General features: G+C 31.7%; 2 protein-coding genes across 4 annotated transcripts; one reads left to right on the plus strand and one right to left on the minus strand.

Moving 5' to 3' along the window:
• Positions 1-507: 507 nt before the first annotated feature.
• LOC145127879 (SET domain-containing protein) lies at positions 508-5,538 on the plus strand. 3 transcript variants are annotated; one of them, XM_079063005.1, is made up of 17 exons: positions 508-587; positions 708-798; positions 994-1,168; positions 1,287-1,392; positions 1,781-1,863; positions 2,062-2,088; positions 2,487-2,617; positions 2,691-2,786; positions 2,908-2,988; positions 3,066-3,130; positions 3,259-3,315; positions 3,432-3,503; positions 3,594-3,669; positions 3,760-3,833; positions 4,248-4,363; positions 4,828-4,926; positions 5,028-5,538. In XM_079063005.1, exons 1-17 carry the CDS (start codon positions 537-539, stop codon positions 5,179-5,181), a joined length of 1,554 nt encoding a protein of 517 aa, XP_078919131.1. In that variant the 5' UTR covers positions 508-536; the 3' UTR covers positions 5,182-5,538. The 3 variants fall into 3 exon arrangements, with proteins under 3 accessions (XP_078919131.1, XP_078919129.1, XP_078919130.1); XM_079063003.1 differs by having other exon boundaries at positions 3,594-3,833; XM_079063004.1 differs by having other exon boundaries at positions 3,594-3,833; positions 5,035-5,538.
• A 1,504-nt stretch (positions 5,539-7,042) lies between these two features.
• Positions 7,043-11,846, minus strand: LOC145124758 (UDP-galactose/UDP-glucose transporter 2-like). Its single transcript, XM_079060218.1, has 7 exons — positions 11,422-11,846; positions 9,897-9,925; positions 9,591-9,792; positions 9,171-9,413; positions 8,839-8,940; positions 8,142-8,249; positions 7,043-7,588 (listed from the first exon to the last, which is right to left on the minus strand). The coding sequence occupies exons 1-7, from the start codon at positions 11,548-11,550 to the stop codon at positions 7,355-7,357; spliced, it is 1,047 nt and encodes a 348-aa protein (XP_078916344.1). The 5' UTR covers positions 11,551-11,846; the 3' UTR covers positions 7,043-7,354.
• Between the last annotated feature and the right edge of the window lie 223 nt (positions 11,847-12,069).

Consider the following 12,069-nt stretch of genomic DNA (forward strand, 5'->3'; position numbering starts at 1 on the left):
ATATTTAGTGTTTCAACCTCATATGACACAACATATTTCAAGGTCTAACCATAACCCAAACCCGATACGAAAATAAATAGGCTTACACGACACGATAATTAAATAGATTAGGTTAGGTTCAAGTCCTTTCAATCCTTTTGTTTCAACATGACACGAACCCGAAACAACACTTTTCACAATCCTACTATCGGTGCTTGGTAGATATCACACTAAGGGGGTGTTTGGCTTATCTTTTGAGAGGCCAAAAGGACTTTTGGGAAAAGTTACAAAAAGTTAGGATTTCCTGACTTTTCCAAAAAGTCAGTTTTTCTTATATCAAAATCCCAAAAGTAGCTTTTAAAATGCTTTTACCAAACATTTTTTCCCTTCTATCTTTTTTCTAAAAGTCCTTTTGGTCTCTCAAAAGATAAGCCAAACACCCCCTAATAAACAAGGACTGTTAGGTCATTAAAGAAAAGTAGAAGGGCTTCGTCAACAAAGTGGAATTTGTTTTCTTAAAAAAAAACCCCTCAAGAAAAATAGTGAAATTCGCAGCCATGGGGAGCTCTGAAGAAGCAAAGCTTCAACTGCTTCTTGAATGGTTAAAGGTAGACTCATGAAGATTCTATGTACTTTTTCTTAGCTTATTATTGATCCTCTCTATTTAGTTTTCGTGTGATAATTTCTGATTATTTGATACATTATTCGAATATTTGTAAAATGCCCAGTTGAATGGAGTGGAATTGCGCGGTTGTAACATCAAATACAGCGATTCGAACAAAGGGTTTGGCGTATTTTCATCTGATGGCGCTACTGATGGTAATTTGAAACTTATTTCATCACCTTCTGATTTATTATTGTATTGAGATTATGTTATAATAGAACTGTTGAAATCAAATTTTTTTGTTCTTTATTGAATGATAACTGAACTCAAACGAGTGTTCGGATATGCTGCAAAACCTTAATAATCAATTTTGCACTCTGTCAAATCTTCTTATTTTGAAATTATGTCAGGAGTTTTACTGGTGGTTCCTCTTAATTTGGCTATAACTCCAATGAGGGTATTACAAGATCCAATACTTGGACCTGTATGTTCAGCATTGTATGAGGAAGGAGAAGTGGATGACAGATTCTTGATACTTTTGTTTCTTACTTTTGAATCTATAAGGAAGAATTCTTCATGGAAACCGTATGTATATAAACACAAGTTACACTTATATATATATATATATATATATATATATATATATATATATATATATTTCTTTTTAGATTTTCATATATTGAGCAAAAAATGGAAATATTAGGTACCTTGATATACTTCCAACTAGTTTCGGGAACCCACTTTGGTTCTCTGAAGATGAGCTTTTGGAGCTAAAAGGAACTACTTTGTTTAAAGCAACCGACTTGCAGGTGTGATTTAAAATAGAATTTAAACTCTTGGTTGTTTCTTTAACACAAAAGCGCACATAGTTTTTTTTAATATTAATTAAATTATCCTACCCAACAACTTTATGAAAATATTCAAGTTAGGGTTAAATGCAAGAAAAAACAACATACTTCAATTTATTTGTTTATTATAACATCATACTTTTGTTCCTTCCTGTTATAGCATTGTACTTTAAAAAATATACACAATTGTAGCAATGTCATCTAAACATAATTGAGTAGATCTTTCAAAGTATAATGTCTTAATAAGAAAAAAAATTGAAAGTACAATGTTGTAGTATATTACATCATGTATCTTTAATATTGTTGGCTACTTAAGATTTGTGAATTTAACATAGGATTTATGTTACAGAAGAAGAGTTTGCAGTCCTTGTATGATGATAAAGTGAAAAAGTTGATGAAGAAGCTTTTGATTCTTGATGGTGACTTAGAAAGGTGCCCATCATATTTTTTATACCAATAACATAAATTTTCATTTAGAAATATGTGTATCTAAACTTCTCCATTATTGAGGTATTACCGTTCATCACTGTTTACTTTATATAAACATTCCTCTCTTTACCTATCTTATAAACAGTTAACTATAATCTCATCCGTTTACTAATTTTAATTCCCTGTTTTTCTGTTTTGTAGTGAAGTTTCTTTCCGTGACTTCCTTTGGTACAAATCTTTCTCTAAAAGCTATGGATTTAATTTAAATGCAAGAAATATCAATGTTCTTTAATATATTTGTGTATTATAGCATCCTACTTTCGTTTCTTTGTATTACATCATTGTACCTTCAATCTTTTTCTTATCAAAGCATTGTACTTTGGAAAATCTACCTATTTATAGCATTGTACTTTTAAATGTTTTTATATTGTAGCATTGAAAATTGCTTTGTATTTTGATGACATTGCTATAATTGGATATATTTTTTAAAGCGCAATATTGTAAGAGGAATCAATGAAAGTAGGATGCTATAACAAACAAATCATTGAAAGTACATTGCTAGTTCTTACATTTAACCCTTTTTTTTTAAGTTTCCCATGATTATCTCCTTGTTGTTATAATTATAGGGCGAATTCAATATTTTGGACACGTGCTCTAAGTATACCACTTCCTCGTTCTTATGTATTTCCCCAAATTCAAGAAGAGCAACAAAATCATGATTCCAATTCAGAGTTGGCTAATGGTGATAATGGCAAAAGTGAGTTTTCTTTGTAAATATGATTTTAATAATGAGAAAAGTGGAATACTTATATTTACTCATTAAATTTCAGAACATGAAGTTGAAAGTGGGGTCGATTCTTCTTCTATACAAGAAGAGACTGTCTGGGTTGAGGGTCTTGTCCCTGGCATTGACTTTTGCAACCATGGTACTTTCCACTGAAGTCCCTGAACTTTTACCTATTTGTTAATAAGCCCTTGCATATAAAGCTTTTGTAAATAAGCTCTCCCCAAAGTTACTTTTATGTAAAATACTCCACAACTTAACAGATTTAAAGGCTGCTGCAACATGGGAAGTTGATGGAACAGGATCTGCAACCGGTGTTCCATTGTCCATGTATCTTCTTTCTGGTAATTATAACTTTTTTTAGAACAATCAAAAGACTTTTTGATGTTAAAAGACCATTTTGCCCTTTGCATTAATATAGTCGAAGAAGCTCGTCTTCAAAGTGGGAAAGAGATATCAATTAGCTATGGTAACAAAGGAAATGAGGTACAATCATCACCACCATTATAATTCTTAAAAAAAAAAACTTATTTTTGTTCAAACGGGGTTTTAAGATAAATGCATACATTTTTTTTTCTTCCTTTTATGATACTATTCTGGTATTTTAATTGCAGGAACTTCTATACTTATATGGATTTGTCATGGATAATAATCCAGATGACTATATCATGGTAATCTTTTCCTGTATCTAATGTCATTAAACTGAATCCCATTTATTGATCTTTTCATGGTTAATTTCTCAAGGGCAATATGGTCAACTTACGTAACCATATTTACTCTTTCACAGCTTCACTATCCAGCTGAAGCTATCAAGGATGTACCGTTTTCTGAAACCAAAATACAACTTCTAGAAGCACAAGTCAGTACAAATTATATTACCAATTTTCATCACTATAAATACTGTGATGGTTTTACTTATGATGCTATGCTACATTTTTATAATCAACAGAAAGCTGAAATGAGGTGTCTTTTATCAAAAACTTTACTTGATCATGGGTTCTTCTCGAACAAAAAAGAAACAAATGGTAAATGTAAAGAAAATGAAGTTCCCAATTTTAGTTGGAGTGGTCAAAGAAAGACTCCATCTTACTTGAACAAACTTGTTTTTCCTGAAGAGTTCTTAACTTGCTTAAGGACTATAGCCATGGGGGAAGATGAGATATATAAGGTTACATCGTTGCTTCAAGAGGTGCACTCATATTTCTGCTTTATTTGTTTGCAATAAATACCAACATACTTTCATTTATTTGATCATTATAGCATCCTACTTTCATTTCTTCTTATTACAACACTGTATTTCAAAAAAATCTAACAAATTATAGCAAATATCATCTATACACAAATCAATTTTCACTTGGTAAAAATTTCAAAGTATAATGTCCTAATAAGAAAAAGATTGAAGTACAATGCCTTAAAAGAAAAAAAAAATGGAAGTACTATGATGTAGTAGAAAGAAATGAAGGTATTATGCTATAAATATAATACAGAAATAAATGAAAGTATGTTGCTGTTTCTTACATTTAGCACTAGTTTTTATAACCATATCAACACAAAAATTTGTATTTTGATTATCGTGTGAGTAATCTATATATTCTGTTTAAAGCTTGTTGGTTCAGATGGGGAGAGACAACCATCGGATATAGAAGTTCGTGCAGCAACATGGGAAGCTTGTGGGGATTCGGGCGCCCTACAATTGCTTTTTGACCTTTTAAATACAAGGTATTTTTTTTTTTCTTTCTGAATAAATGATGTTTAATTTTATTTAATGAGTTTAATGTGCTAAGCACTTAATCTGGAGTCTGGACAGCTGTACATGGCTGTTTCTTTTTTTGACTTAATCCGGACAGAATGGTATAACAGGTTAAGCCAAAAAAACTCTGGCTTGATGTATTTAGACACTAACCTTTTGCCCTTCTTTATTCCTTCCAACTCCTCCCATGTTTAAATTGATGAATATTGTGATTTTTTTTTAGAATGTAAGGGTAAAATGGTTATTTAGTCTTGATTACATTAAGACTGTTTATTCAGTCTAGAAGAAAAACCTTTTTATCCAGACAGACATCATTACCTATTCAGCTACTTTATCTGTGGTGTATAGAAGTTAATGAGAATCAAAAAAGAAACAACCCTTTAGTTTGAAACAATTGAAAAAGATTTTCTTCTTGGTTTTGTGAAATTTAAAGGATGATGGATCTAGAAGAGGGCTCTAGAACAGAAGATTCTGATACTCAAATACTTGAGAAGGTCTACTGCTACAATAATACACACAAAGAAGGAAAAAGGTACGAGATTTCAAGTGCTAAATAATTAACTTGTAGTTTTGACAATTTTCTTTTTAATGGCTGAATGGTTTTTGTATTTTCTTGTTTTCTGGTAATTTCATATTGAAGCAATGGGGCACCAAAGAAGGAAGAAATCAGTCAAAACAAATGGTCAAGCATAGTATACAGGCGAGGTCAAAAACAACTCACTCAGCAGTTTTTAAAAGAAGCAGAACATGCGTTACAATTAGCTTTAAGCGAATGCAATTAAAATAAAACCTGCCTTTGACCGGATTAGTGGCAACTCTATCTTCTAACTAATAGATCAAAAGATTTATCATCACCTACTACTTTGATTATGATTTTTTGGCTGGGGGTTGATTCCAATGCATTATGCTGATTTTTCCTTGTGGCAATGCTTCCTTGACTTGTACTAGGTGCATTAAGTGTAGTACATGTTACATTTGGCTGGTGAGGTTATATGTACATGACCGATCTTGTTTTGTCATTCTTTTTGGTTTGCAGCTTGTTCGTTGATTCATGTATTTTGCATTATTGAACATCCTTTTGTGGAATTTCTCTTTCAAATTAGACACTTGTGCAAGAAATAGCAATGGAGTTTCCTTTTTTTTTTTTTTCATTTTATTATAGGAATGTATATTAAATTTTTTTAGGCAATTATATTTTGAAAAATATACATAGCATAAAACGTTCATTTCTTTCTAAAAGATTATACTTTAGTTGTTTAAAATAAGAGCGCCATACATCAAATAACATATGTTTACAATAAATAAATAAATCATGAATTAAACATGGTCCCAAAACTCATGTTGACAAAAAAAAAAAAACATTTGGACGTAAGCTTTTTGTCTCCCACTTAAAAAATCAAAGTTTCAAAAGCGACACTAAACAAACTTTGAAACCAAGCGTTAAGTAATTAATATAATGGAGTTTCCATTTGTTCCATATACGTATCTTTCTTGTAAGAGTAAATTACACGAATGGTCCCTATGGTTTGGGGTAATTTACGCGTATAGTCCCTACATGAGCTCCAATTAGTTTATTCAAGTGTACACTCTGCACAAAGGGAGCTCCAATTAGTTTATTCAAGTGCCCCCGGATCCCCGTGTTCATGAGCTCCAATTAGTTTATTCAAGTGTACACTCTGCACCTCCAAATTCGGATTAAAGCCTACGTTGAACTCAACTTGGCTCAGGTTAATCCTAACTATACTAAATGGATTGTTGACACTAAAAAATTGTTACTTTAGAGCATCATATGAAAAACAATATTTGGTGGTAATGCATACACCGGTTGAATATTCTCTACAAGTTACCATATCCCATTATGTCATTTCCCGGGATGAATGGCGTTTAAAACATACATTTGTGAAAATAACAACATACTTGGGAAAATTGAAGGTAAAATAAGTGAGGGAATCTTTGCATTTGTTAGAACTTAACATGGAGAGCCTCATTTACCTGACTCTCTCTATTAAATTGTTTTTACTGCATTTAGTAAAAGAGAACAACTTTTCCCATTAAGTCCCTTTGTATGTTTTAAGTTAAGAGACTACACTTATGGCTTATAGTCTTAAGTTCTACCCTCATTATTCAATCTCTTAATTCAAAATAATCGAAAATGATTTCGACGGTTTCATGATTTCAAAGGATGATGGGTCTTGGTGAGGGCTCCTAAAAAAAGAGAAGGCCTAAAAAGTCGTTACTAGAACTACTTTGCTTTTCGAAATTGATTGTTCTACATAATTTGACCAATAATTCTATTCAATGTCGATATGATTGAATGGTTTTTATAATGCCTTTTACGAAATTTAAATAGTACACATAAGAAAGTAAATATATGCATCTGCACCCTTTACAAATATATAAATAAGTAAAATGGAAACTATAAATTTAACAATTTTGTTTGGCTTGTAACTTGTGCATTGACTTCTGTAACTTGCATTATTGAACATCCTCTTGTAGAAAATTCAATCTAAAAATAGAAACTTTAAACAACCCATGTATTGTTGACTGGGGGAGTTATTTATGATTCATTGACATGGAATTTGGATCTTGAAATATCTTACTGCAACACCTTTTTTTTGTAACTTGTGCCTTTCCCTTCTTACATTGCATTATTGAAAATCCCCTTGTGGTATTTCTTTCTCAAAATAGAAAATTTTAAACAACCCATGTTCTATGCATATGCTGTGTCTACATTTGGTATGCATATGCGTTTTGAAGATGCTTATATCAATATGTATAAATAAAATCATTATAATGGACTTAAAACCTAATGTACCCAATAGACCCTTTTTCCATTATTGTTCATGCCCACAAAACCAAATAAAATTTACCTAAACACAAAAATAATATATATATATATATATATATATATATATATATATATATATATATATATATATATATATATATATATATAACAATTAAACCAAAGGTCTCCTTTCCTCTTCCTCTTGGTTTCTTCTGTTTTCATCATTACCCAAAGGCACTTCTTTCCTCTTCTGAACCATTCTTGGAGTTGGTTTGTTCTCTGGGATCATTTTTAACACGATTCCCATTGCAATTAGAATCAAACCGGTCCCATGTTGCTCTGTTAATGGCTTTGTGAAGATCAAGTAAGATAGCAACAATGTCACCGCCTTTCTAGCTGTTGTTATCTATCAAATGCAATTTGGTGCAAGTTTAGTAACACAAAGTACAACACGTGATGGATGATTATGTGATGTGATGTGATGTACCTCCAATTTGTTTGGTTACAAAATGTTTTTGTAACAAATGAGATCTTTCAAAGGAATTGGAATTTATCATGTGTTTGGTTTGCTAGAATATCGAACGAAATGAAATAAATAAAAATTTAGTAATTTATAATAAAATTTCACTTTTAGTTACATTTTTTATTTTTGTTTATTTCAATATTATGTACACATATAATGAGGGTTTTAATAAAAAAAAAAGAGAGAATCGTAATGAATTTCCTCCCACGGACCATAAGAAATCCATCACACATGGAATTTGAAGCAATATGACGAAATTTGATTTAGTCAATTTGGCAGCCAAACATGCGACGGAATGGAATCTCGGATTCCAATTCCGTCGGATTCAAACATGTCATGGAATGGAATCTCGGATTCCAATTCCGCAAGTATCCACAAACCAAACGCGTCCTTGGTGAATGAAAATGTTAAGAAGTCAAAATTAAAGAAAATGTACCATGGCAGTGGTGGCGGCTCCAAATAAGGCAATGAGCGAAAGGACGGAAACCTGCCCGATAAATGTCGCCATTGCTTCGAATATCAACACGCCATAGACATAAGGATGCTGTAGTTGTACCCACAAAACAAAATTGGTCAAAGGTCATGTTTTGACTTTTCGGTCAAAATAATAATGTTCAGAAGTCCAAATCGGACAATAGAATCTTGAAAATTTTTCACGATTTCTTCAAAGATACTCTACACATTGCTACAAGTTGGCACAATATGTAACCATAGGGGTAAAATCTGTGATGATTTGTATCAATTATCGACTTTAAAAAGTAGATGTTTGACCTAAACTTCAAATTAAATATTTTGTAAGACTTTTGTGATAACTGCAGTAATCATTATACACCTGTGACACCAATCACAAAGCAAATGTCTTGTGCCTGTATAGAATTCAAACTAAAGTGAACTTGAAAACTGACAGGATTGGCCTTTTAGGTCAAACCAAGAAGTTTTAAAATTCAAATTCAACAGGAAAATCTCGACAGTTTAAAAGGCACTTCTTACAGATATGTTAAATAATAGTATAACATGTATCACAATAAGAAAAAAACGATATCATTTTGATGAAAAAAATCCGTATCTATTTTGAATTCAGAAACTACTACCGATGACTTGAAAAGTTTAATCAAGAGATAAGTGTAATCAACCTGCCAACAAGAACTCCAAGCTTTGAATAATTCCCCTGTCAAAAGCATTGGAGGAATCAAAAAAGGCAAACCCACAACAGTTGAGCAAAATAGCATCTCCATCTGCACAAGAAAACCTAAATTTCAATACCAAAAACAAACAAACAAACAAACAAAAAAAACTCTACTTTTTTCTGAATTGGTTGCTTTATTCACACCCAAGGAAATACCAATTGGACTCACACCCAAAAAGATGGGCAAGTTGGGATAGGGATTACTGATTGTGCAAAAGACTTAAATACCCTCCCCATCCACATCATAAAAAATAGCCCTAGAAACTAACGCTAAATCACCTGAGTTGTATTGGGATTCATTGCAAAGATAGCTTCTTGAAAATTCCCAAGAAATGAATCCATGATCAAAGCACCAGAAACCATAACAACACCAAGAATGCTAAAATTAGGCGAAGTATTTGCATCTGCAAGTGTGAATAGTATTAGACCCACCACCAGAAGTAAAGCGGATACATATTCGTGTGGAGGGTATTTTCGTCTTAATCCAGGGATAAACGCCCCCATGACCATCACAGGAAGAACCTGAAACATTTTCATCACAGTTCCAATATATCAAATAATAATTCATCGTACAACCAAACAATGCACAGAAAAAAAAATCAATCAAGATTCTGACTGTTTTATCCATGACATCAAAATTTTGGATTTCTTAAATCTGGGATACAAAAAAGGTCCCAACTTTATGATCTAAGATTTTACCTTGGTAGATTTAAACATGAGTTGAGCAGGGTAATTTAGGAAAGCTAAAGACCCTTTGGTGAGACCATGAGAACCCATGAGTACTGCTGAAAGCTTCACATATGTCTTCCATGGATTCACCATTTGCTTGGTGGTGAAACCTTGCAAGTAAATTAAAGCAAGGTAAACCCATCCTTGAATGAATGTAAAATACCAGCCATAACTACACAAAACAAAACAAAACAAAAAGAAAATTAAAAACTCTGAATTTTTTTAGCAAAACCATGGCTTAATTAGTTAAATAAACAATTTGATGCAAAAACTGACCTGAATTTAAGTCGATTGTATACATATTCCTGAAAAGAAGCAATAAACAATGAGAAACACACAAATAATACTGATTACTCCCAAAAATAAAAGTCCAATTTCGAGTTTTGACTTTTGGAGGTCAAATTATTTGTTTTTGAAGTATATAATTAACAAAAATTATCACTCCAGTTGCAGAAAATAAACTAATACATTTTAGATATTAAAATACTAAGAATTATGTGGAATTTGAACTTAGAGTTAGAAAGCACCATGTTTGAGACTTTAAACCTTTAAACTAAAAAATTAGGCTCTTGTGGAATTTTAACTTAGAATACTAAGAATTAAATTTCTGTATATATACATTTTAGAGATTAAATTACTAAGAATTATGTGGAAATTTGAACTTAGAAAGCACCAAGTTTGAGACTTTAAACCTTTAAACTAAAAAATTAGGTTCTTGTTTTTTGGAGTCAAATTAAGTGGGCACCATCACACAATACAAACATCGACACAATTGAAGAGTTCCAAATTGATCATTATAAGCGTTTACCCACAAAAGTCAATATTTTTTTAAATGTAAAAGATCGAACAAGTTGACAATTTAAAATTAACTAATAGAAAATTTCCCCAAAAGTTTAACAAATATCCAAAAAGAACGCAATATATTCCGCTTGATGTATTGTTTCTTTCACGAAAATGAATGTTCTTTAAACAATGTACAATCACTCCCAAAAAATATTCTTTTCCTCCAGACGAAATAATGCCATGACAAACTGTACTCCAAGCAGTACAAGTTGTACCTTTCGTCCGATTTGTGCATTTTACACCAAAATGTACAACCAAAGAATAATTCGATTGCACTGATGTGCATTAGCCGGCGTCAAAAGATAGTCCAAGTCTCCAAAATACTATTTTTTGCAAATTAATTATTAAAAATCAAAACTCAAAGCCTCAAACAAAGACGATGATATTATCATCGAATAATTCTTGATACCAGATTGAGATAGGAATTATTTTGATAAGCTGTGTAGGACCCATTTAGGATTCAACAAAAACTTCAAGCCAGTAATCAAGAATTTAACTTGTTTGTAAAAAATTAGAGCAAAAAGTACAGGGGAAAATAAAAAAATCAAGATAAAGTTAAAACCTTAGAATATGCAAAATTATGAAGGAAAACTTCTTGAGGTCTTGCATGCAACCATAAACGTCCTCAAGAAAAATTCCAAAAACCCACACAAATCCAATTCTTGAAAATTCTCAGCATATCGTGTCTGGTTTAAATTGGGGTTTGGGAGAACACCCAATTCTTGAAAGATTCGTCAAAACAAATATGGATTTTTATACAACACCTAAGTTTTTGAATAATATCAGCAAATTAAAGATGCGTGTTTGAAGAACAACAAATTAATGAAAATATACCGAAATATAACAGGGGTTTATGAAATTATTTTATCAGAAAAGCAGCTAGTTAAGAAAAAACAGAAAAGACATGAAAAACCCCTAAATCTTCAAGGAAAATACAGAGGGCTTTGATAAAAATTACCTCACAAACACCATTAACGAGATACCCAAAGAAAAACCCCGAAGAACAGATGAGAAATTGTTGCCATTTTGGTCGATCAGAGAGAGAAATGCCAAACAGAGATCGAGATTGTTCTTCGTTGTTCTTCATATTACTCTGAACGATCCTTTAAAAAGTCAATAGCTTTTATGATGAAGAATGAAGGAATTTTTCATATAAAGAAATGGATCAACTGAGATTTGTGCATGTTGACTTTAGAGAGAGAAAGGATTGATTAAAGGGAGCGTATCGGTTCAATCACGTTAAACATGTATCGGGAACACATGAAACATAAAGGGTTTTATATTTTTTTAGTTTTTTAGAGAGAGAAAGCTTGAAGAGAGAGAGAAAGAGTGTGTTTACAGGATCTGGCCAACTCAAGAAGAAGGAGAGAGGTGTCTATAGAAGACTTTCATTAGAGGTTTTTGTAAACTTTACAAACGGGAAAATAAATAAATAAAAAATAAATAAACTAAATACTTTTTGGTACAGTGACATTGACACAATCGTCTTTTAATTAAATAGTATATCTTTGTATTTTGTATAAAAGATCGACATATTTCATTTTTTAGCATTATAAAAATATTAAGGAATATTGCCATGATTAATTAATGGAATGCAGTGCTTGTA

Source organism: Lactuca virosa, chromosome 7 (genome assembly GCF_052849685.1).
Source record: "Lactuca virosa cultivar CGN04683 chromosome 7, Lactuca_virosa_CGN04683_v6, whole genome shotgun sequence".
Taxonomy (NCBI): Eukaryota; Viridiplantae; Streptophyta; class Magnoliopsida; order Asterales; family Asteraceae; genus Lactuca; species Lactuca virosa.

Bases quoted from the DNA above. Each gene is read 5' to 3' on its own strand.
- LOC145127879 (XM_079063003.1), top strand. From the start codon at position 537: ATGGGGAGCTCTGAAGAAGCAAAGCTTCAACTGCTTCTTGAATGGTTA. The intron at 2,787-2,907 runs GTACTTTCCACT...ACAACTTAACAG, and splicing joins CATTGACTTTTGCAACCATG to ATTTAAAGGCTGCTGCAACA. The intron at 4,927-5,027 runs GTACGAGATTTC...TGGTAATTTCAT, and splicing joins ACACACAAAGAAGGAAAAAG to ATTGAAGCAATGGGGCACCA.
- LOC145124758 (XM_079060218.1), bottom strand. From the start codon at position 11,550: ATGAAGAACAACGAAGAACAATCTCGATCTCTGTTTGGCATTTCTCTC. The intron at 9,414-9,590 runs GTAAAATCTTAG...AAAATGTTTCAG, and splicing joins TCATGTTTAAATCTACCAAG to GTTCTTCCTGTGATGGTCAT. The intron at 8,941-9,170 runs GTGATTTAGCGT...TTTCTTGTGCAG, and splicing joins TGAATCCCAATACAACTCAG to ATGGAGATGCTATTTTGCTC.